Source organism: Spodoptera frugiperda, chromosome 16 (genome assembly GCF_023101765.2).
Source record: "Spodoptera frugiperda isolate SF20-4 chromosome 16, AGI-APGP_CSIRO_Sfru_2.0, whole genome shotgun sequence".
Classification (NCBI taxonomy): Eukaryota; Metazoa; Arthropoda; class Insecta; order Lepidoptera; family Noctuidae; genus Spodoptera; species Spodoptera frugiperda.
Window position 1 is genome coordinate 1,733,433 of NC_064227.1, and position 25,197 is coordinate 1,758,629.

The following is a 25,197-nucleotide window of genomic DNA, read 5'->3' on the forward strand; positions in this document are numbered from 1 at the left end:
TATCAGTGGAAATGGTCACATATTTTCACAGCTTAGCTGTTACATCCTCGCAGTATAGCTACATATCAATTTTTTGGCGGAAAAGTACCCTAAAAATAATGCCATTTTCTGTGGTCACTCGCACGAAGCGTTTCGCTTCGAGATTCCATGTGCGAGCCGTTAAAGAATTGTCATTTTTTTCTAAGTTTAAAATTCTTGAAAGGTAATTTATTTATTGCGTGTGCGTTGTATGTTTTCAAAGTCCGAGTGAATAGGTCGCTTATGGACAGACTAGATAACGACTAAACGCCGATCTACTTAAAAAAAAACGATAGTAGTTTCACCCATCCGACATCCGATTCTGTCTGGACTTTAAAGGAGTTCAGACCTCTGAGTTTGTTTCGGCATATCTTCTCAGAGTAGTCCGATAGGAAATGCCGACCTCACCTAGTTATTTAAGAGACTGACGTGTAAAAGAGTTACATTGTAACCTATTTGCAAAACAAATATCATTTATCATTTACCCACCTTAATTATTATGTTATCGGCTTACTCACGTAATGTTTTGACGAGGAACTCGACTAGTTTCGTTATATTATAGTACGCGCGATTCCAGGCAGAGGGCGCGATGGGCGCGAAACTCGAGTCGTCAGTAGCAGCGTGACAATCGCCGCGTCGTGTGTCGCGGAATGCTGCTCATGAATATGAGCCTCTAGAATGGCTTGAAACTAGTCGAGTTCCTCGTCAAAATATTACGTGAGTAAGCCGATAACATAATAATTAATTTAGTATGTCTGACGAAAGTTACAATAAAATCATTTACCTGTAGTATTTCGATGATCTTGAGCTTGGTGTCCATGACGAGCGGATGCTCCCGCGCCAGTAGCAGCGCGGACGCCGTGCGCTGCAGCCCCCCTCCACTGCTGCTTGGGCCTGCGGTAGACGTGTTGCCACTCGCCTACGAACAATACACTCAATAATAAACCGGTCAAAATGTACGGCTCAACCGGAGTGATACCACGGCCTCACAGAAAACCGACGTGAAACAACACTTGCGTTGTGTTTAGTTGTGTGAGTGAGATTACCGGAGGCCCAATTCCCCCTTCCTAATCTTCCCCATCCCCGATTCCCGAACAACAACCCTTAAATTCCTAACTCCCAAAAAGCCGGCAACGCACTTGTAACGCCTCTGGTGTTTCAAGTGTCCATGGGCGGCGGCGATTGCATACCATCAGGTAATACGTCTGCTCGATTACCGGCTTGTTTCATAAAAAAATGTACATAAGTATAGTTATTCCAGCGCAATTAGACCGCTGATCGGCTCGTATTGATCGTTTTATAGCCTATATATAGAATTCTCGATAAACGGACTATCCAATACAAGAATTATTCTATTCGAAATCGGTAGTGACGGAAATAAGTACGTAACGCGCCGCGTGTCCGTAAGTGAGGCGTAAGATAACAAAACTGAAAACCTTACTATAATAAAGTGATGAGATCTAGAGCACATTATGACAAAATTTTGTTAAAAAAGCTTGTTGTTTTTATGCAACTTACATTTCTAGCGACAGAGCCAAGTGTGATCGATGTCATAACAGCGCCCATATCGCCGATACTGCGCAATACACCGCCTTCAGCTGCAATCAATACACAGCATTAAGAAAATGGCCGCCAGTGTCCTTAAAACAATCGGTGATACTCCCGCCAAGCGAGTTAGTGCAAAAACCCTTTTTAAAACGAGACTTTTGTCCAGCACGTACAGCAGTGGATGTATTCTGAATGATGATGAGTAGTCCAAAGTCTAAAAGTACAAGCTATCTTCAACTATCTTGCTTTTAACCGAAGATCTACTGTCTACTGTCTGGGTGTTGTATGAGCCGACAAGAGATACTTTTGGCAAAGACCAGGCAACAGGACATTCAGAGGTAAATTTTAAGAGGTTTGTTAGTTCTAACTTACGTTTCTTTATCTCCTTTTCCTGAGCTGCGTGCAACACAAGTTACGTTTGAACAATATGTTACGTATAAAAGGAAAAGATAAGAAAATGTATAAAAGCAACCTTAGCGATATCACACCGGAGAATTTAGAAATGAACGATCATTAACTAAGTGTTCTCTCGCCGTGCTTCGGCCCCGCTGTGCCGAGTCCTGTGGAGTGATACCACGGCCTCACAGTACGCCGGCGTGACTCTACCACGGCAACATGACACATAGCAGGAGTAACGTTACCGGAGACATAATCCCCCCATCCCCGTTCGCAATCCCCAAAATGCTCAAATACCTCATCCCGGCAACACACTTATAACTCCTCTAGTGTTCCAGGTGTCCATGGGCGGCGTAGATTGCTTACTATCAGGTGATCTGAATCCACACTCCCAGTTATACTTACATTCTACTTCTCCCGAGAGCGCGTTCGTCTCGTTGAGAAGATCCATAGCCGTAACGCAATCAAGTATACTCAGAAGTGTTTTAGTTAACCGCAGAAGGTCACTGAAACTGTAAAATAAAGATAATATTTAAAGCTAGCTACAGTTAATTTACAGTCTCTTCCTACCCCCATGGGAAACAGGCATGAATATGCTTAAACCCAGTTTTAATTTAAGCTGATCAACTGAAATTTTATCAACAGTGCGATTCTTTAAAACACCAATTCGATTCTCGAGTTTCAAATCTCACTTGAATTATTGAAACATACATAAGCAACACTTTTATTGTCAAGGATGTACAAGGTGCTATTTTTTCAACATAGAATAGGTATTTAAATAGTTTTAACGGAGATCCAATTCCCTCCTTCCCTATCCCGGATTCCCCAACAACCCTTAAATTCCTAACTCCCAAATGGCCGGCAACTCACTTGTAATGTAACGCATCTGATGTTCCAAGTGTCCATGGGCAGCGGCGATTGCTTACCATCAGGTAATCCGTCTGCATGTTTACCGGCTTATTCCATAAAAAAACTGTTTGGCCTTAATAAGACTTACCTATAGAATCCGAAGTAGATGAGTTCCCTGGCAAGTTTAACGACTTCGAAGGTCAACTTGTTCTGATCGTGATCACTAAAGTACCACGTCTTGGTGACCACGTTACAGAGATAGTTTTCCACGAAGCGTATGGTGGAAGCAAACTGCTCTTTAACCTTCTCCCGGTTAGCATCGGGCCCGCCTTTTACACATTGATAGCTGAAATAATAATTTAAAAACGTATATAATATTATACATGTTTTATAGACTTGTTGGTCGAGTGCTTGCAAATGCGACTACCGGAATATTTCTCAGTAGTAGCACGGATTCTGAAAATGTGCTCGGTATATGGCAATAGGTTCACCACTTATTACATGGGACTTATGTCGTAAGTCCAATTGTGAAATGTAGGTGAACATTGGCATTATGTGCCATACTGTGCACCTCTGCTCACCCATTCGGGGATTAGTGGCGTAACGTTAAAAAAATGTATATACAAGAACAAAGAGGAGACGTCATAATGTGATTGTGCACTGTGACAAAACAAATGGGCCCTGCCTATTGATATTGTAAGCAAAAAGGTGTAGATAGGTTATAAGCGCTCAGAAAGTGGCACATTAAAATGTTGACAATTTGGCAACGTGTTTGTAGTATAAAACCGCTAGATCGAATATAGAGAGCGTCGTAGGTTGTAACGTCCCGCGCTCCTTGTAAAGTGACACGCACTATGTTAAAGGGAAATCTAGTTATGACATCTCCTGTGAATATTAGCTTCATGAGTTTGTATGTACTTGTGTACTAGCAAACCCGGCGAACTCCGTTTCGCCACTAATGATTTTCAGTGTTTTCCTGCTTCTCTCTTAATTTTTTCCTGAATTTTCTTTGCTATAAACCTCATGGAGTTGAATTTTATAAATTTAACGGAGCCCGAGACCTTTCCAACGAATGCAAAACCGTGGAAATCGGTTCGTGCGTTCTGGAGTTATAGCGTCAGGAAGGAAAACCCGACTTATTTTTATATAATAGATTATGTAGGATGTACTGACTCGTGTATATGTATGCGGTCGCAGACTTCGGTCCACAGCCTGGCATACTTGACGGGCGTGACGGGCTCCTGCGGGTCCCTGTCGGCGTGCAGGTGCAGCATGAGGCGGCAGAACGACGCGCGCACCTCGTACGACAGGGACGCGTTCGACATGCATCTGGAACGTAACACTTACTTGCAACATACATTCTATAAAGCACTTCTTTAACCGACTTCAAACACAGTCCAAGTATTTATTTTAATGAATCCTTAATTAAGCACTTCTGAAACGTCAAATTGAATTGTCGGTCAGTCTGTCGGTCGGTGAAGCTAGGTGCTCGTTCCAAAGTGCAGCTCAACACAGACTTAACCTCTAACAGACCCTAGTCTCATAAGTGTAACGCTATAAAAATTAGTAATTGTTAAAAAATTTGAGAAAATAAAGAAGTGAGGCGACGAGTGGGTATTCCAATTTTACTCCCGATTGCGACATATATATGTATGTATGACGTATGTTTGTACGAGACTGTCTCGCGATTGGTTAAACCGATTTTGTTGCGGTTGTGAGCAAAGTGGTTGTTTAGGAGCAGATTTTAGTATATTAACAGACTTTAAAAAACAGAAAATTGAGGTCGGTTTTATAAACGGTGTTAGTTAACAATTACACAATTACTTCTTGTAGGACAAGCTGTTGGTTCTAGTAGTCCAGGATGTATTATACAATAGAGAACTAGTTACTTGAGTATAAGATGTATGTGCAGCTGCGGGGACAGAGTGTTGAGTGCGAGGTACTGTCTGTTGAGGCACATGTTGGAGAACAGGTCGAGCTGGTGGCGGTAGTAGTCCAGGATGTATTATACAATAGAGAACTAGTTACTTGAGTATAAGATGTATGTGCAGCTGCGGGGACAGAGTGTTGAGTGCGAGGTACTGTCTGTTGAGGCACATGTTGGAGAACAGGTCGAGCTGGTGGCGGTAGTAGTCCAGGATGTATTATACAATAGAGAACTAGTTACTTGAGTATAAGATGTATGTGCAGCTGCGGGGACAGAGTGTTGAGTGCGAGGTACTGTCTGTTGAGGCACATGTTGGAGAACAGGTCGAGCTGGTGGCGGTAGTAGTCCAGGATGGCGGCCGACTGCCCGCCGGGCTCGGCGCGGGCCTCCGCCGCCAACTCCGAGAGGAAGCGGGAACACTGCAACGTGATATATAGCTATAATAGCCTAATGCTGAAATACTCAAACGTCACTCGATTTTAAAACGCTCTCAAGAGTGACCACGAGTGGATCCCTCGTTGACAACGAGACGTTCACTCGGTGACCGCGCGTCGTCCACCCGGTGACAATGAGTTCAGGCGGTGCTGGTCTGGTGTCGGGTAGATGTAATGAGCGATGAACTTATCTTGGATAACCTTAACTTTTTCTTTTATTAACTTTCAAAAACCCCTTTTAAATAGCTAGTTGTGGAACTAATAAACTTAGAACTTCATCCAGCCGCTCGCTAAAGGTATATTTCGAAAATATATTAATGGCTGCCATATGATATCGACAGAACATTACGTCACGCGTGCGACTATAACACGTCTATAATAATAGACATTTCTTACCTTTTTATTGTTCCACAATAGCATAACTTCCTCTTCAACCGTGTATCTGCTATCATCCGGATCTAATGTATTGCTTTTTTCATATTTTGTTGAAACCAATCTGCGGATAATAAAATAATTAATTAATTTAACATATCATATTGTAGCGCAGTGACTAACCAACCGGTTGTTTCGCACGGATAGTTTTTTTTTTTTTGGAGAAGCATAACTCTTGCATTGAATCATCCCGCATTAGATGAGACGAGAAAGAGTACAAGGGTACTTTTCCATTGATGTAATAGCTAAGCTGTGAAACTATGTGAACTTTTCCACTGATACTAAGCCATGTAGATATGTGAGGAAGATGCGCAGCTCGAGTATAGCATGTATCGATAGTAGGGAAACCATCCATAGCACACATACTTATTAAAGGACGGGGTGGTGCCCCGTCCCTTCTCCTGCATCGAGCCGGGCCGTGGTATGTCACTGCGCTTAACCCGCGACCCTATATTTATACATGTATAGTGGCCTTACAACACGTACCTGGTCTCGATGAGTATATCCGAGTTGTTGGCACAAAGGACACTCTTGCAAATGAGTTCCTGCGTCACGGCAATAGCCTTCTTGTTGGAAATGCAGAGGTCGCTCAGGTAGTCGAGGAACCGAGACTGCCACGTTTTCATGTTTTTGCGGACCAAACCTGCACATCACACATAGTTAGTTAGTATAGTAAGTATATATTGTATATACATAGTTTAGTTGAATGATGTACACGGCTTACGAAGTTGAATGTGAGTTTCAAGTCACATCGAATCATTTGACGAATGCATGCAACCTACAAATGACGATAGGCGGATTTGTATGCGGAATGAGTGATGCATCATAAAAATAATATTTTTTAAGTTGGAACGGGGGATGGGGTGGGGGGTCGTGGTGTTGGGGGAGGATTTTCCTTCCTAGTTTGTTCTATCGCGAGGAAGCTTTATAAGTTTAATAAAATATAATAACAAACTACATAAACTACAATAAACTTACAAATTCTAACTAAGTTTGAAATTGGGAATCTGCCTTGAGCAAATGTAGTGACTAATGCTCACACCTTCTTATAGAAAATAGCCATTGCTTGGCAGTGGGCACTTATAGGCTGATGATGATGATGATGATACGACTAAGAAGTGAAAGTAGTAGAAGAAGTGAAAGGAAAGAAGTAGGACTGACCAACAAAGGTCTCTATCTCGGAGGCCGTGATGTGCTTCTCCAAAAGCTTCCTGTTGTTGTGAAGCAGGGCGGTGATGGTGTCCTCCGCCAATATGTCGTAGCCGATCTGCTTCTGCATGAAGCCGAAGTGTTTTGCTATGTATTCCTGTAAATATATAATGTATACGTTAGACCACAGACATACAAGACCATATAGGCTGTTCTGAGGACTTAGTACGAGTTTGTTTTACGTTTAACGAGATCGAAACGAGTGCGCGTTCGGCGCTCTGTACCCTTAGGCTGTTACCACACCAATCGAGCGATCGTCGATCGATGGTAGGATGGATTAATCGATGTCGATCGATAGTTCCTACTACACAAATTGATCGATAGCCGACAGATACAATCTGTCGAAGGTGGAATGGATTTGTCGATGTCGATCGATAGTTTTCCAGCCGGAAACTATCGATGAAATATAATCAATCTACGTCGGTCGATGGCATCGGTGGACTATCGATCGATTGGTGTGGTAACACCCTTAGTACTAACCTAACCTCTGATAGGTGGATTCATTCGTGCCGGCCAATTAAAGCGCTGAACGCGACCTCGTTTCGTTTTCGTTCGACGTAAAACAAAATTATACTAAGTGTATTGTTGTAATGTGCCTACCCCTTCGGGGATAAAAGGCGTGATGATATGACCGAACGATGAACAAGACAGTGTACCATGTGTAAGGTAAAAACAATAATATTACGCACCTGATTCTTCCTATAGTCTTGTTGACTAAGTCTTAAGATTCGATAGCAAAGACGGAAGATGTACTTATAGGCAGCGTATCGAGGGTCGTACAGCTCCTCGATCTTCAAGAACGCTTCTCCATCAGTCGTCTCTTGGAACGGACCCTGGAATAGTAATTCATAGTAAGGCTAATTAAATATTCTTAATTAAAAAAAATCTGAAAATTATTTCATCAACCGCAACTTTAGAGGACTTAAAAGTGTATTATCAGGGGGTTTTTCGTTTTTTATGTGTCTTTTGGGGGTTAGAAATTAGAGGATTGGAGATTCGGGGCTTGGGGAGATTGGGTAGTTTGGTCTCCGGTATTCTTACTCACAGGACGAAAGATAACGCAAGCAAGCTGTTTTTGTGAGACCGTGGTATCAACATTCTAGTCGAGCCGGCCCATTAGTGCCATTTAGCATGGTTCTACCCCACTTAAACTACACTTGGGAGCAAAGGTTTTTTTTAAAGAACCTTCTATAACATAAAAAAATACAACAAAATATCTTATTTTAAAGACATTTAAATTCGTTACCAATAAATAAAATATGTGTATATGTATTTAAAAAATATTTATCAAGAAATGAAAACAAAACAACGCTAGAGGCTTCATATCTTCACTCCCAAGTGTAGTTTCTACAAGATGTCCTGTATAACATTACCTGTAATATCTTAAAGAGCTGCCTGAGTATGTACGTTTCTGCAAGACGTCCTGTATAAAATTACCTGTAATATCTTAAAGAGCTGCCTGAGTATGTACTGTTCCCGGAGTAGCTTCTGCCGGTCCCTGTTGGGGTCGTCCACGACCAGTTCCAGCGCCTCCGACTTGTTGGGCTCGTTCTCGAAGCCCGCTATGAAGTACACTATGTCTTGCAACAGACAAGTCAGGGCTCTGCAACCAAATTGTTTTCGTATATTATAGAAAGAAAGTCAAAAAAAATGATATAGTACATTAATAACCATCGTGAGACAAACTAAATTAACTAAAATTCACGGCGACGACGTCGCCGTCGTCTGCGCTCGCTACTCGTTACTAAGAGTCCCTCTGTGACCTCGAAACTAGTAGAAGCTTTTCTCCACAAATTTACGCGAATAAACCGTGGCTTTTAGTTGAAAAAGCTATATTTTTCAAAGACACACTCTTAGCGCCCATCATATATTTTCGTTATTGACATACTTATTTAGCGTTTATAGTTTATATATATTTAGTTTATCGTAAAATCAGTCAATATGTTTTCATCATCCAACCGGACTACATTTTTAATGTTCATAGCCTATCACCAGCCTCATTATATCATGACATTAAAGATTACAGTAAAACCGTCCTTACTTCCTCTCATTATGTTCTATATTCCCGTACTGCAGCTTGGTGGACAAGGCCGAGAGCACTTTACAGGCGTCGTTAGCGAAGTCGAGGTCTCGCACCTCGCTCGGCGACACCGATATTAATGCAAACGCTTCCTTGTCTTCTTTCACGAGGGAGCAGCCCACCTGGAATGTTCATAAACCACATATATCACTACATAGTATAAAATAAAGTCGCTTTCTCTGTCCCTATGTCCCATTCGCCCGAATACTCAAACGCTACTCAATTTTAGGTTGTAATTTAATATCGTGCTATCTCTGTCATTTTATAAAGAATTAATAGTGTCAGAACTACATTTGATAGCGTCTTAAAATTGAGTAACGTTGGAGTATTCGGGCATTTGTATGCTTAAATTTTTAAAACTACGCAACGGATTTTGATGCTTTTTTTTTAAATAGATAGAGTGATTCAATAGGAAGGTTTATATGTATAATACATGCGTAATATATCACCATTACACCCATGCGAACTGGAGCGGGTCGCCAGTATACATATATAGGTATCAACGCATCTTCTTTAGTTAGGGCCTGTTTCACCAGTCTCATATAAGTTGTAGAAGGTCCCCCTTGCGTTGTTTGTCCTCATTGCTAAGGGTCGTGACGTTGATTAATTACTTTCTCGCGGTCTATCGTTCGCCATCTTGTTCTAACTTCGACGATGTGATGTGATTGGCATGGCAGACTGTTGTGTTTATAGTAGGGCTAATTTTGGGAACGCGGGCGAAGCCACTAGCTCCCCATCTGTTATTTCAAACTATAGTTTTATCTCTGTATTCTTTCAGTAGATTTTTCTTAAAATACTTTCAAACATACATTCTCACAAACTTTCACATTTATAATATTATTAGAGTCTCACCTTGGACATGACAGGCTTCTCCTCGTCCTTGTCGATGGGAATAGACGTAGAATGAACCCACGTGTGCGTGCAAAGGTGTTGGAGCCTGCAACAAATGTAATCATGACACCTTGTATCAAAAACGTGGCCCAAACTCCAACCTGCCAATTAATAATACATAATATATTATTAATTTACAGGTTGGAGTTTTCAAAACCCGGTATTTTACAACTAGTCAAATTCAAGATATTATAAAAAGTATGGTTGATTCTTCAGGTGGCCAAAAGGCTGGCTTCTACCTTGGTCGAAGGTTAATGATTGCTATCAACGTGGCAATTCTGCCAGTTTTTTAGCACCATACCTCACGACTCCGATGTGGACAATTTCATCGACGCTTTAACATGTCTACACGAGAGCAAGTGCCTAAATTTTCATTGTTTTGTTTTATTGTTATTAATCTATTATTAACATAGGCTAAGATCATTGTTATTCACAAATTGTGGAAGCAATTCTGAAAATTGAATTGATTTGATTGATTGAATTAATTTATTTTATTTTTGTCTGAGTAAAACTTTTCAAAGACAGACGTTACCTGACATAGCTGCTCTGTGGAACCGGAGCGTCGGAATGTGTCATGGTGGTGGGGTCGAGTTCGAACAGCGTGGCGATCTCGGAGGAATGCGGGACCGACACCAGCTGGTACGCGGGCTCGCAGGGGTCCACGGGCGCGTCACTGTAACGGTAAACGTAATATTTACTAGCCAACGCGGCGAAGTTCGTTTCGCCACAAACGACTTTTTCTTATTTTTTTTCATAATAGCGCATTTCTTTTTTCAAATTTTTTCTCTTCTTCTTTGCTATGAACCACACGGAGCCCGAGACCTTTCCATCGAATGTAAAACCATGGAAATCGGTTCGTGCGTTCTGGAGTTATAGCGTCAGGAATGAAAACCTGACTTATTTTTATATTGTAGCGGAATCATAGAAGATCATCATCAACAACCTTGCTCATATCATAGAAGATCATCATCAACAACCTATAAGTGTCAAAGGCTTTGCCTCTTCTCACTCTTACCAACAGGACTAGGCTACCTTATTGGACATCCAGAATAACATAATAATTACTAGGTGAGTTGCCAGTTTTTTTTAGGGTTGATAATTTGTGGATTGGGGATTTAGGGGATTGGGGGATAGGGGGTTTTGGGGATCGGGGGTTTAGGGGATTGGGGGATTGGGGGATTGGTGGTTTGAGGGGTTGTGGGAAATTGGGTCTCTGGTAAACATACAAGAGTTGTTCCACGACCGAGTTTTGTGATGTCGTGGTATACCTTCGGTCGAGCCGAGAGCCGATGGCTCTCTAACACTAGTAAATATTTTATAAAATTAAATATTAATTAATATAACAACTTACGGGGGTCTATTACAGGCTTCAGCAGCTAGATAGTGTCCGGTGGCGAGGTGTTTGAACCTGAAGATGGAGTTCCAGTGGCCCGCACCACCTCGGCACGGGTCGTGTTGTACCACCTGGGGGACAGCGAGGGCATCCAATAAGTACATTCAGAAAACACATCATCGTCAGCCACAAAGCGTCCTCTGCTGAACATATGCCTCTCCCATTCCCTCCCAGAGTGCTGAGTGCAAGTTGTTATTACGTTAAATCCTTTGATGGAGACAAATCGAATTTTAAGTCAGATTCGGGTTCGATATTAGTCGGATAATTTACTTTCCATAGCAATCGAAACAATGTAACCAAGAATTGTATTGTGAATCTGATTGAAAAAGAGTCACCTATGGAGTTTCTTGCTCATTCTTCTCCATAGGAATCTACACTTTGGAACGAGCAAATAGCTTCACTAGAGAACTGACCGACAGATAGACATTGTTAATCTTTATTATATTTTTTTCGGGAATATCTCTAACCTCAATCTCCCACAACGCCTTACTGCTGGTCGCAGCTGTAGCACTAGACCGTCCCGTGGTCCTCAGGAACACGTGCTGCCGCTTCTGGTACTCATCCATGGTGAGGAACTTCTCCTGTTCAGCGTGGAACAGCCTCACCACGTCCCCACCCTTCAAGATCTCCTCCTGGTTCTCCTTGTGTTCTAGGAACAACGTCACCTTCCATGACGTCGAAGAGTTGACCACATTCACCTGTAATGTTCACATCGTTTATTGAGTTCTCTTTCTTTAAAACTTGTTTGTCTCGTGCTAAGGGTTTTATAGAACACTTGACGATAAAAAATACGTGTGGCACTCGGAGACTGCCGCGGTAAAGCTATTGCATAGCATTTTTTATCAACTTATGCAATTACAATTTTTATATATTATTATATGCGATAGTAACGCCACCTGTTAAGTTTTGGTTGAACTTTTTTGTCAAGCTGCCAGACGGCGCCACTTCAATTATAAACTGTCAAATTGTTCTAAGAGTGGGGGGTGTTAGGTTTTTTTCGTTACGGAATTTCTGGATTCGGTCTCCACGCTCAAGGCCCGCGATAGAAGCTATGCAATAGCTTAAAATCATTCAGTACCCTTAGTAAGAGTTTGCTTTACGTTTAACTTTCGCTTTAAAGTATAATAAGACATACTCCTTCACATAATGAGCTTAGATTATTTTAATAACTAGCAAATCTACCACTAATATCAATGACCTTTTTTAACAAAAATTGACTTTAAATAAGCGCAATAAAATCCAAATACATAATTATGAACTCCTGGCTTTCTACTCTAACCTTCGTAGCCAAACAAAAATGAACCTAATGTATATGTTCCAAAATCTCAATACACATGAAACTTTTGCTTTTTGCCATACTCGTTTCTAGCGTTTAATAGATACAGTCAGGTACTAGGTAGTCAAGCAAAAATGGACTTTAAGTACAATGCAACACAATCTGAAGTCCTGGCAATCTACAACGTATATAACTGACATTATCTTTTGTATTTCCTGTGTATAAGACATATAGCTGGACTGAGCAGGCTTGTCCAGCTACGGTGGAGGAGATCAGGACGTCCTCCTGTTAGAATGAGAGCAGTAATTGAGGTTTTTGCCCTGCAGTGTATTATATGATGCCTTTTTAAGGGGGAAGGGAGATATATATCGGTTGAGGCGAGATATAGATTCGTACGCGACATTTTACATGAGGCCATTCTGTGCGGAGCGGCGCGAAAACAACAAACTGTCAAAATCTATTGACGTGACCAACCGCACGTGGGATGCGGTGTGCGATCAATTGACTTGGTCACACCGCATCGCGTTCAATTCGCGTGTCACCGCACAGCTTCGCGTTCGCTTCTAGATCGTGTTACTGACCAAAAACGACCCCGTTCCTTCTTGAAACTTATGCTTAGCCCCGGTTACCCTTGCGCTTCTCCGTAGGTGGATTACCTATATCGCGCCTACATGTTGCCAAATACTGTCACATATTGTAATAAACAGAACCGAAACAACAACTTATGGATCACAAAAAGAGTTGCTGCGTGCGGGAATCGGACCCGCTACACGTCGTGTAACAGTCGGTTGCTCGCGGGAACCGTGCAGTCAGCTACCTACTCTATAATTACCAAGATTGTGACACACATATGAGGTGTTTATTAGACAGTAGCCTGCTTACCTCCATACAGCCAACGTTATCAGGCAGTTCGTGATTGGATGAGACGTGTAGGACTTGTTGGCCGGCGTTAACGGGGTTCATGATTACCTTGTCTCCGACTACTACGTTATCACCTGCAACCCAACAACATCGCACTTTGAACAACATATAATTCTAAATAAAATAATAAAAGTAGCCTAAGTTACTCCTTAGTACACCAGCTACCTGCCAATAAAAGTCCCGTCAAAATTGGTCCAGCCATTTCAGAGATTAGCCAGAACAAACAGACCGACAAAAATACTACTTTGGTGTATGTATCGTAAGTATATTCATATTATGCATGTAGTAAATAGCGGTTATTTCAATATTACAAACAGACACTCCAATTTTATTTATTAGTCTAGACTCTATGGCGTTGTTACATCGACATATGTATCTTAATTTAGCGATGCTTATTGAGTCATCAGACATTGGTCTGGTATGATGGTCTGGTATATTTCTTATAACATTTTTATTTTTGTCCTACACTAGGGTTTTCTCCTGTGTCGTGACTGCCTCGTTGGCCGAGTGGTTGCAAGTGCGACTACCGGGCAAGGGGTCTCGGGTTCGATTCCCGGGTCGGGCGAAGTATTACTGGGCTTTTTTCGAAAATTTCTCAGTGATAGCACGGAGTCTAGAAATGTGCCCGGTATATGGCAATAGGCTCACCACCTATTACATGGAACTTACAACATAAATGGTGAAATGTGGGTGTACAATTGTACATTGTATAGTGGCATTAAGTGCCGTAATGTGCACCTCTGCCTACCCCTTCGGGGATAAAAGGCGTGACGTTACATTCGTTACACTTTTTCTCTACTCTACACTAGAATTTTCTCCTGTATCGTGGGTGCATTACTGTTACAGTACTCTCAACGAGAGTACTGAGAGAGTTACGTGCAGAATAAGTGTAAAGGGTCAATTGTATTTAGAAATGGTCAATCTCTAGCCTAGATCGCCGCCCCCGCACCTCGCCTCATGCCACCATTTGGTTCTAAAAAGACTTATTGCGCAGCCTTCTGCACGTAGTTCAGACCTGCCAAGATCCGTTAAGAGTACTGTAATATGACTGCCATCTTACCAGTGGAACGCAATTTGTAGAAGGGCATAACGTAAAACCAAGAACCCTCGTTGCCGTTGGCGTCAAGGTGTACACGCATGGCGTTCTTTTCCAGCAACGCGGGCAGTCTTTTATTTACCTGCAAATAATAATATTTACTTATATTAATCTATATTAAACACTAGCTTTTTTAATGGGTCAAGCCCACCACAGCCTCCCAAAACCGCTGCAACTCCTGTAAGCCAGGATCTACAATAGATACAACACATGTCACAGGGACATGAAAAATCTATTTAGTCCGTCAGATAAGTAATGAAAAAATTATTAGAAACCGTAAAACGGGGTGAATAGAAACAAATCAGGGGTGAATAGGAACAACATTTTGTTGTGTTTTCACGTAATTTAGAACTGTTTACACCATTTTAATATTTTTTATTAATTCATTATTAAAACCAAAAATGCTCTATTAAAACCAAAAACATGAAAACAAACTAATAATCCTAATTTAGTTATTTTAGCTTTTGTTTTTGAAAGAAAATAAAAAATCTACTGGACAGATATTCAAATACAAACTAGTCATCTACCCTATTAGACAAATGATCGGACTAGATGATAAGGAAACAGTCATAGAGAAATGATGCCGTATTGGTCACATGACGCGACACTGTTGTTAACGTCTTTATTTCCAAAGCAATAAGGTCGATGTTACTTACAGTAAGGTATTTATTAGACTTGACGTGCAGCAGTTGTAGTACGCTTCCGTACTGCACGACAGTCCCGAGTAGCTTCTTGTTCTCCAACTCATTTTGCTTTTTTTCTATCTCAGCAGCATGCTGTGGGAAAGAAAGAGATAGAAAATGTTAAGTAAGTAAATATTTGCGGTAATAACTATCGTGAGGCATACGAAATTAACTAAAAAATCACGGTTTACTGAGAAATGTTCTAAAACCGATATTTTCATAGACTTTTTTCAGGACAAAGGCGTCATATCGCATCGCTCAAGCGGATCCGTCGTGGGTCATTCGACGAATACATACAACCTACAAAAACTACTAATATTGTTATTTATAGGCCGCATTTTTGTGTCAATTGTAGGTTGCATGCATTCGTCAGATGATGTGTCGTAAACAGCAAGCTTGAAGGACATAACACACTAGGTACCGCTCCAATGCAGCAATTAAATTGATGTTTTGAACTTTTATAGTCGTATATCATATGATATATTTCATAAAGTAATTACAAAAAGGCTGCAAGCACGCTGGCGGCGCGCGCACCACCATTCCAACACAAAAAATGCTGTGCCTGATCCATGATTGAAGTGCAGTGTTATGACGTTTATATTACTTTTAACCCGTGCTCGGGTGCCGCAACTACGATCTACGATGCGACTTCTATAAAAACATTCGTTCGTTTTCATAAATCAACACACAGAAGTTTACGATAATAGTCTCTAATAAATAGTACATAAAGACTGATTGCCCATAAACAGGTGATATATCTTCATAATGATACTATTTACTTGTTTGATGTTGTAATCTCTGAATTTATTACGTCACGAATGGTTTTTAATTTGTGGGTTCTTAAAACGGATTGATTTAGTGGTTATTCTGAGGTGAAATAAATGTTTTAGTGATTGTTTATTTGAGGGTTTTTGAGCCGATGGATTGAACCGTGAAACCGCTAATCTTTGGACCCAGTAGGGTTCAAATCGAATAATTTGTATAGGATAGTTCGTTAATTTATTAGCATCATGGTGAAAAGTGGGTGTACATTGTACTTTGCGGAATTAATGTGCACCTCTGTCTACCCCTTCGGGGATAAAAGGCTTGACGTTGCAACAGCTATGACAGTCCACTGTTACAATTTCAGCCTACTTTACATAAAAGGGTTTGTCATAATTTGCACAACTGGTAAGAGATTCAGAGACCGCAGTTTCTCCCTCTCTAACCCAGAAAACTGTATCTACAAAATCTACCAGAAAAAAAAATTACAAATATTTTAATCGTATTTTTTTATTTGACGAATAATAACCGACCATATCCATATTTCAAAGGGAATCACCGAAAAATTAGGTCATCCAATAACCATAATTTAGTATTTGGTGACAGGTAAATGGGCTCATTATCAAAGAAAAGGAACTCATTAACCTATATAAAGCATTTCTTTTTTTATCATTTCATATAATGGCAATAGCCCGCATTCAACGATGGTCCAATCTGTATTCACCTGATGGTAAGCATGGTACTCGTAAGCAATCGGCACTGCACATGAACACACGACACACCAGAGGCTTTACAAGTCCGTATTTCCGGGGTTTTAGTGGGTTAGGAATTTCAGGATACTTGGGGATTCGGGAATTAAGGAAATTAAGGAGGGTGCAATTTGGACTCCAGTAACCTCACTCAAGTCGAAACACAACGCACGCGTTGTTTCACGTCGGTTTTCTGTGAGGTTATGGAAGTCTGATGGTAAGCGATCAGCGGCTTATGTTGAGCAGTGGACGTCTTGCCGGCCTTTTAAAAGTTTCATGATCGGTTTTCTGATGAGGTCGATGGTATCACTCCAGTCAGATTGATTGTACTTACATGTAACCTCTTAAGCAGCCCTGTGTCAGTGTTTGAGTTTGCAGACTGTTTGGCTGTATTCCAGAATTGCTTCTGAGCGGAGTAACGGTTCATAGGGCATATTTTGAACAGGCAATCTGAAAATATTTAGACGATTATGATCTTTATTTGTCTATAAATACGGGCGTAAATCTCCAAGTAAGAGGGTCATGTTGACATAAAGTTCAGTACGAGCACATAAAATTTTTACGAACCGCTAAAACCTCCCGATTCGGTTTTTATTATGCCGTCTGAAATGTACTTGGAGCAATCTAGCTTTATCCATTATTTAAATGGAAATAAAAGCGATGATACGACTTATTCACACTACGAGAAAACATGATAGTTTCCACATCCCTCAGTGAATTTAATGTAGTAGACAGAATAGTGTATTGATATAATAACCACAGAGAAATGATTGAATGGCCAAATACTTACCCCGGAACTTTTTGGGCGGATCAGTCAGGTCCCCCGCTTCCGGGCAAACCACACACCTGTCATCTACCAACCTGTGGACAATCAAAGGGATAAAGTCAAATCATTTATTTCATTATAACTTTCGTGAGACATAATTAATTATTAAGTTATCGCCTTACTCACGTAAAGTCTATATTGCCAACACGCCTTTAACAAACGTGGTGAATCATGTCTTTTCCATCCTTTGCACGGCAGTGAGCATAATTATAGGCTGTTGAGGATGAGTCCATAAACAATGTATTACTTCTCCGCGGATAAAATAACTTGGTATAATTTGCATGGCAGTCAATAAAATCACCAGTTGACCGCACGACGTGGCCACGCCGCGCTCCTTACTCATTGAACAAGAGTCTTGGTATGACTCGAAACTAGTAGAGATTTTCTCCATTCTTTTGTATACTTCATAAAAAAAAGATTACCCACTATGACAGTACATACGTGGTTTTTAGCGAATGGCGAAGAACCACGGCAGACATTCCTCAGCAATTCATTCAGAAATCTTAAACAAACAGTTCTTGATACTAAAACAATGGGTTCAGTACAAATTGAACGCCGTGCCCCGGTTTGTCGATGTAACCGCATCTGTTTCTCTTCCGGCTCAAATCTCGGATCCGGTTTTGCGGTTTGAAGCACAATAGTATACTGTAACGCTCTAGTTCTTCACAGTAAACCTAGAGAATTTTAGTGGAGTGCTTATTTCACTTGCTTTACTTTTACAAATGCTTTAAGTGCGAAAATGTATGTAAAGTATTTAAGTATCTACGATTTATTTGTAACTATTTCACGTAAAATCACATGTGTAACCTTAGGTGTGGGAGAGCCATGTATCGGCACGAATGGGCCAGTTCGACCCGAGTGATACTATGGCCTCACAGAAAATATTCCTAACCCCGAAAAGGCCGGCCACGCACTTGTAACGCTTCTGGTGTTACGGGTGTCTTTTTTATTCTAAGAACTGGAGAAGAGAGAAGAAAAGCCACAGACTCCAAGAAGAAGAAGCTTAAGAAGTACGAACGTGTGCAGGTATTCTTAAAGCTTATTATAGTTTTTTAATGTAACAACATAATATTAGGTAGCAAGATGTCATTTAAAATCATTTTACTTAAACTTCCTTTGCCCTGTATGATATTTAGCAACAATTTTATTGCTTGGAGCAATTTTAGGCCATCTCCGTTCGGGAGCAGGTGAAGAAACAAAGTTTCCGACAACTTTGAGATATCATTAGCCAAGGGACCGTCGTGTTTCTCTGCCCAGCCAACTTTTTAACTTTCCCTTGATTTGGGTAAACAGGGACAAGTTTATCTCAAAGTTTTTATGTAAGTGATCCAAGTGATGTTTGATAACACGCCTGAAACTTTGAAATATGTGTATGAAACATTTTTGGAATTATGTATTTTTATATGTAGTGATATGATGTTGGATTGGTCCATCGATTGGCTAACGATATAAATACATAATAATAAAACCCCCGATCGATTTCGATCACGGTGGCCAGTCTGTCTAACGCGACTACTATTACTAGCCCACTACGCAGGAGATATTATAGTGCACAAGTGTGTGCGCAAATGCAGGTGCACTCTCTGTTCCCTCACTCTCTAAACCCGATGAGACGGCAGACCGATAGAACCAGAGAGGTTAGGCGTAGGAATAATGGCTTCCGAGGTTTCCGAGCCACGGAGTTGAAAGACCACCGAACTTACGGACTCCAGGCTAATAGTACTCATTTCGCCGGCGCGGGAATTCAGCCCGACGTTAACATAAATACATTTGTTGTCCCATATTATACATATACATATGTGTAATACACTTACGTCAAATGACGTGGGTTAACAAAAAAAAACCAATTAAATGTATAATTAATTACAATCAAACCTGTATTTTATTTATAAACTTTAATTGTTACTATGTTATGACGTCACTAGACACTGACGTAAGCTACTTTTACATTTAACTACTAGATTCTGTCAATGTTTGTAAGAAATACTTCGGAAGTAATTTGTTAGGAACACATAACACACCTTGAGTTGAGTTGCAAGTACGGCCTGTGCTGGCCTTAGTGTTTGGTATTTTAGGATTGGGGATTTAGGGATTGTAGAAATCGGACAGGGGAGGAATAGGGTCTTCGGTAACCTCACTCATGCGGTAAAAGACAAAGCAAGAATCGGCCAGCAGCAGACTGCCTAGCGGGTTACCGGGGCTCCGGCTCGAAAAACAGGAGTAGGAACGGGGTGGTTTTTAGTCAGTAAGAGTCTGATACTCCCTCTCGCCTTACCCAAGACGGGAGGAGTAACTGGATTATTTTCGCTCATCAAAAAAAAAACTGTAAGGCAGTGGTATCACTCCGGTTGAGCCGAGCCATTCGTGCATGGCTCTTGTATACAAACAATTGATGTTATCAATAGGTGTTTCTTTTACATGTATAGTCATTTCTTCGATCCATTACATAGTCACTTGTACTGGCATTATTCGAAAAGACATATCTACTGCAATGAGCAACGAAAAAGCTTCTTTATTACGATGTAGTAAAGTCTTATTTAGGTGGTTATTATAAAAGCAGGGTTGATTTCACCTCTATTGTTAAAATATCATTAGTATTGTTAGGTTGAAAGAGCTGGTATCGACATGTGGCGTTTAAAAAGGGTGTAATTTGGATCAGAAAGTAAATGGATATGAAATATTGCGGAAATTTCTCAATGTCAGGCAAGGTTTCACTTTTTTCAATTCTTGTTTTGGACAGTACATTATTTAGTGTTTGTTCCCGGTATTTTCCTCGATCCAAAAGAGCTAATAGCATTAGTCGCGGACATCGAAAAACAGTACAGTACAACTATAAGAGTGCTTTTCCACCAGAGATGTGCTATGTAGCTATGCTGCGAAGATGTAATAGCGAAGCTGTGAAACTATGTGATCGTTTCTACTGATACTAAGCTAAGTGCGAGTAAGTTATGCTATGAAGATGTGCCGCCGCAAAGTAGCTGCCAATGAATATGATTGGTGGAAGCTAAACGCATGCATCCACAGGAACGTAGCAAAACACATCACCCTAAAAATGTCTAACCTAAACTCTTCCGAAAATACTGGAAAAGCCTCTTAATTTTGTACATATTTATATTAGATAGGTATCGCTCTGATTTCTGATTTCCATCGTCAGATTAACAGTATAGGTATGAAGACTTACCCTAAGGTACTGAGGAATCCTGATACGGTGCCCTCCGCGTGCAGGGAGACAATGTCCCCCAGGTGCAAGAAACTGTCTCCCATGACTGCACCTTCTCCTTACCCCCACCATGCAACAACACCTGCAACAATACAAACAACTTTAGAAAAAAAAATCAATACATATTATTTTTTTTATTCGAATATCAAAATAAGATAATTATGTATGTGGAAGATGGCTATTGTTTCTAAGTACGATACACTGTCATCCATTGGCTAACGACTGTAGTTATAAGTTATATGACAATGACATAATATCCTTAAGTCAATAGTTCGGTCAGCTGCGGACAACGTAAAAGGTTACCGGGGCTCCGGCTCAAAGCAGGAGAAGGAACGCGGTGGTTTTTAGTCAGTAAAAGTCTGACATTCCCTCTCGCCTCGCCCAAGGCGAGAGAAGTCATTGGATGATATTCCCCCCTCAAAAAACAAAAAAATCGTACTAAGAAACAATGGCCATCCAGCTGTTATAAGTAATATGACAATGACATAATATCCTTAAGTCAATAGTTCGGTTAGGTCGCTGAAGGGGGCGTAGTTGAGTCAGTTTTGCTGACACGGTTGCTGAGATGATGTATCATGGACATGGTGCGACGGCCGGCGGCACAAAACCGTGAATTGATTCATAATCATGTATGTATATTGCCATTAATCAGTGGTGGTCATTAAATTCTGTTATACGCCATACTTTCAAAATTAAGAATGCGTAGTGCGAGTTTGTTTTACGTTAAAGCGATCCACAACTTTATGACGTTCGGCGCTCTGATTGGCTAATCAATCAGTATCCTAAGTACGTGTTTGCTTTACGTTTAAAGTAATCGAAACGAGAGTGCGTTCGGTGCTCTGATTGGTTGGTTTATTCTAACCGGCAAATCAGAGTAAAGCAAACTCATACTAAGTGAACAGGGCTAAAAATATTCAGGGCAGAACGCGGCTAACGTTTCGATCGCGATAACGTAAAAACAAATCACTCACTTAGGGCTCGGTAACAAACTGAATTTACTCGTAGTTTCAGTCTACGAACGCCACATTCCCGTAACGTTGCAAAATTGATGGTTCCGAAATTCCGAACTAAGTTTACAGACTACACTGAAGTTGCTAGGGGTGTGTGTGATAACAAAAAAATCCGGTTAGGTACATTTCGGTTATATTTTAAAATCTTTTAATATATTGTAGTATCTTTGTGAGTTAAATTGTTTCTATATTTGTTATTTAATCACATGAAAATGACTGAAGCGGTCGGGATGGAATTTGGAACAGGGATAGATTATGGTCTGGAAGTTATTACAGATCATACACAAGCTACTTTTTGTCCCAAGCTAGTTTTACGACGGGAGCAATTTCAAACTCCGTACAATTATTTACTAGTTTCTTTGTTATGAAAAGTTTTTATAATTTTAGAATAGACTAGACCAAAGATGGAGAACCTTTACGTCAATATCCTTCTTTTTTTTAAGAGTGGAAAATCATGGCGAGGCGAAAGGGAGTGTCAGACTCTTACTGACTAAAAACCACCCCGTTCCTACGTCGTCATCCCTGTACTAGACAGATCCAAAGTACTACCTACCCAAGACATTTCTTCATGTAACGTGGGAGGCTCATAACTTATAAATATTATAAGTTAATATAAGTACGGCGTACGTGACTTTGTTTCACGTAAGCCTCTTATGAAATGCTGGTACATATACAATAACACATACCTTACATAAAACATTTTGGATAAGATTTTATGAAACAATTTTTGACGAATGCGGAGTGTTTAATTAACTTGTGACTTACATACTTACTCCTACACGTGCAGGTTTTTGTTTTAAGCTTACAGTTCAAGCCTGTGTTTTGATGGGGGAAACCCATCTAATGACTTCTCCCGCCTTGAGCAAGGTGATAGGGAGTGTCAGACTCTTACTGACTAAAAACCACCCCGTTCCTACTCCTGCTTTTTGAGCCGGAGCCCCGGTAAACCTGCTAGGTAGTCCGCAGCTCCGGATCAACATAATTATCTACTCTTTGACGTGTGTTTTTGTTTTATGCTAACTGTTCAGGTCTACGCAGTCTGGGATATCATAGCAAGGAATTTAAATATTTGCTATGATACAAATTTTGTTATATTTTACAATAAGTATTTTTTACTTATTTTGACATCCTTAAAAAAAGGATCATCTCAATTCGTCTGTATGTTATGTAGAAATACAAACGAATTTGTTTTTGTAGATTTACTTGTTTTTAGTTTTTGAAGTCAGTTTTTTATTTTCTTTTTGCAGTATTCCCTCTCTATGCCTCAAAAGGATTAGTTATGTAAAAAGGACCCTTTTCCATAGACCTTTTTTTTTTTTTTTTTTTTTTTTGTGGGGGAAAATCATCCAATGACTTTTCTCGCCTTGGGCGAGGCGAGAGGGAGTGTCAGACTCTTACTGACTAAAAACCACCCCGTTCCTTCTCCTGCTTTTCGAGCCGGAGCCCCGGTAAACCCGCTAGGTAGTCCGCAGCTCCGGATCAGGCATCAGCCCTGTTGGGCCCCATCTGTGGTGGTCTGATGGCTCTTTGAGGCGCGCGCGGAACGCGACGCGCCGCACGCACGGGTCTGGTTCTGTTCGGGCGGTGAGCTACCCTTGCTCGCTTGGAGATCGTCTCGGGATCCCCTACGCCCGGAGTGTCTTTCGCGACGGCTGGGGCGTGAGGAGGTTTGTTCTCTCACGCGCCCCGCCTCCTCCTTAGCTAGCATGACTGCTTCGCAGAAGGAGGAGACGGCATCCCAGTCCCTCTCGCTCCGCACCATGGCCTGAACCAGTGCCGGGCGCGAGAGGTCGCCGTCGCCGACCACATCCCTGAGGACTTGGCGGTGCTCAGCCCACGCAGGGCACACCGCCACCGTATGTTCTACCGTGTCCTCCGGGCGGTCCTCACAGTGATGACACCCGGGCTCTACTCCCCAAAAGGATTATTAACCTATAAATTGGACTCTTTTCCATAGACCTTAGAGTATAATTTCCGACAAAACAGTTTGAAGTGTAGCGGGTCTGTTTCAGTAACAAAGGTTGACAGTTAATCGATAAAAGAATGAAGCATAAAATAGTCAAAGGGTTGAGTCACCGTTTTCTAAATTGTATCAGCCTTTAAATATCCTACTGCTGAGCAAAGGCCGCTTCTCACACGGAGAAGGAATTAGCGTTAATCACCAGCCCTACTCAAACCGGATTGGCGATTAAATGATATTATAAGCCCAGGTTTCCTCACGATGTTTTCCTTCACTGTCTGTCACTGGCGTCCAAATTAAGTACTAATTTCTTTACTACGTACGTACTTAGTACATATCAAAACTTGAAAAAGTCACATTGGTACTTGCCTTAGTTTCGGAACCTCGCAAACTCATGCTTGAGTACTGAGTTTTAACTCATTGGGCTTCGTAATTTTTTTCACATAGTAAAGTGCGTTACTTATCATATGATAAGTAAAGTAATGAAGACAGCGTACTTTTTTAAATGATAGGGTTACTAGATTCTGCCAACAGCTTCGCCTGCATTTCCGTGGGATAAAAAGTAGCTTATACAAACCAATCAGACGATAACCTAGGCTGTTCCAAATTCATCCCAACCCTTTTGACGTGATTGAGTAACAAACATACGGACACACTATCTTTTGCATTAATAATACATATTTGTCAGTTAGCATATTTCAAAGTTTATTATCAATATTGTCATGGAATCCTGCTTCAAAAAACGGAAGCCGCCTGTTTATTTATACGGTCTGCGATCAGTTGGCAACGCATGTACAGTGTTAACCAACGTGTAGCTATGTTGTTCCTCATCTACGTTATTTGTGTATTTAAGTGTGGGAGAGTCATGCTTCTACTGATACTACGGCCTTAAAGAAAACCAATAGTGAGTGAGGTTACCAGAGGCCCAATTACTCCGTCCTCAATCTTGTGATACCCCAGCAGCCCTTTAATTCCTAGCTGTCAAAAGGCCGGCAACGCCCTTGTAACGCCTCTGGTATTTCAGGTATCCACGGGCGGCGGCGATTGCTTACCATCAGGTGATCCGTCTACTTATTTACCGGTTTATACCATAAAGTAATAAGAATATTATCTTAGAACAGACCGATGCTAGGATATACTATATGAACGTGATTTTGAAAAATGTGTATTTTGTCGGTATTAGGAATCGACATGTACGAAGTAAATATGGACTTCGAATAAGGTCAAGGCCATTTGAACATTGTATTACCACAGGTATTACATTCATGTTTAAAATTATACCACCTGTTACATGCAGGGGTATACATTTACACGCGAATACATTTCTTTATTTATGAATGGCATGTTTTGAGTGGAATTACCATTCACCGGGCATTTGTAGACTATATCGACTAAATAAAATGTGGATAGAGTAAGAAACTTTAAGAGCTGTGTAGTCGGCGGCTCGAACTTGCTTGTCGGTTTGTCAAATATGCATGCTGTTCCACCCGAAAACTGTAGTGTGTGAGACATACTCA

General features: G+C 40.9%; 1 protein-coding gene across 18 annotated transcripts in view; it reads right to left on the minus strand.

Annotated features, from left to right (window-relative positions):
* The window catches only part of LOC118280811 (inositol 1,4,5-trisphosphate receptor), a 92,639-nt gene that overhangs the window by 40,513 nt on the left and 26,929 nt on the right, over positions 1–25,197 (minus strand). For 16 of the 18 annotated variants that reach the window (XM_050699550.1, XM_050699547.1, XM_050699549.1 and 13 more), the window contains exons 2-24: positions 20,672–20,792; positions 17,455–17,525; positions 16,999–17,114; positions 15,127–15,246; positions 14,435–14,552; positions 13,336–13,448; positions 11,645–11,875; positions 11,136–11,248; positions 10,317–10,457; positions 9,746–9,830; positions 8,855–9,015; positions 8,251–8,416; positions 7,503–7,646; positions 6,766–6,910; positions 6,091–6,247; positions 5,569–5,668; positions 4,979–5,157; positions 3,985–4,140; positions 2,960–3,157; positions 2,368–2,474; positions 1,939–1,962; positions 1,537–1,616; positions 803–937 (exon numbers count right to left, since the gene is read on the minus strand). In XM_050699550.1, the coding sequence (XP_050555507.1) occupies positions 803–937; positions 1,537–1,616; positions 1,939–1,962; positions 2,368–2,474; positions 2,960–3,157; positions 3,985–4,140; positions 4,979–5,157; positions 5,569–5,668; positions 6,091–6,247; positions 6,766–6,910; positions 7,503–7,646; positions 8,251–8,416; positions 8,855–9,015; positions 9,746–9,830; positions 10,317–10,457; positions 11,136–11,248; positions 11,645–11,875; positions 13,336–13,448; positions 14,435–14,552; positions 15,127–15,246; positions 16,999–17,114; positions 17,455–17,525; positions 20,672–20,754 (2,943 nt within the window). In that variant the 5' untranslated portion in view covers positions 20,755–20,792. The remainder of the gene's footprint in view (positions 1–802; positions 938–1,536; positions 1,617–1,938; positions 1,963–2,367; positions 2,475–2,959; positions 3,158–3,984; positions 4,141–4,978; positions 5,158–5,568; positions 5,669–6,090; positions 6,248–6,765; positions 6,911–7,502; positions 7,647–8,250; positions 8,417–8,854; positions 9,016–9,745; positions 9,831–10,316; positions 10,458–11,135; positions 11,249–11,644; positions 11,876–13,335; positions 13,449–14,434; positions 14,553–15,126; positions 15,247–16,998; positions 17,115–17,454; positions 17,526–20,671; positions 20,793–25,197) is intronic. The other 2 variants (XM_050699551.1, XM_050699548.1) reach the window with 1 other exon arrangement.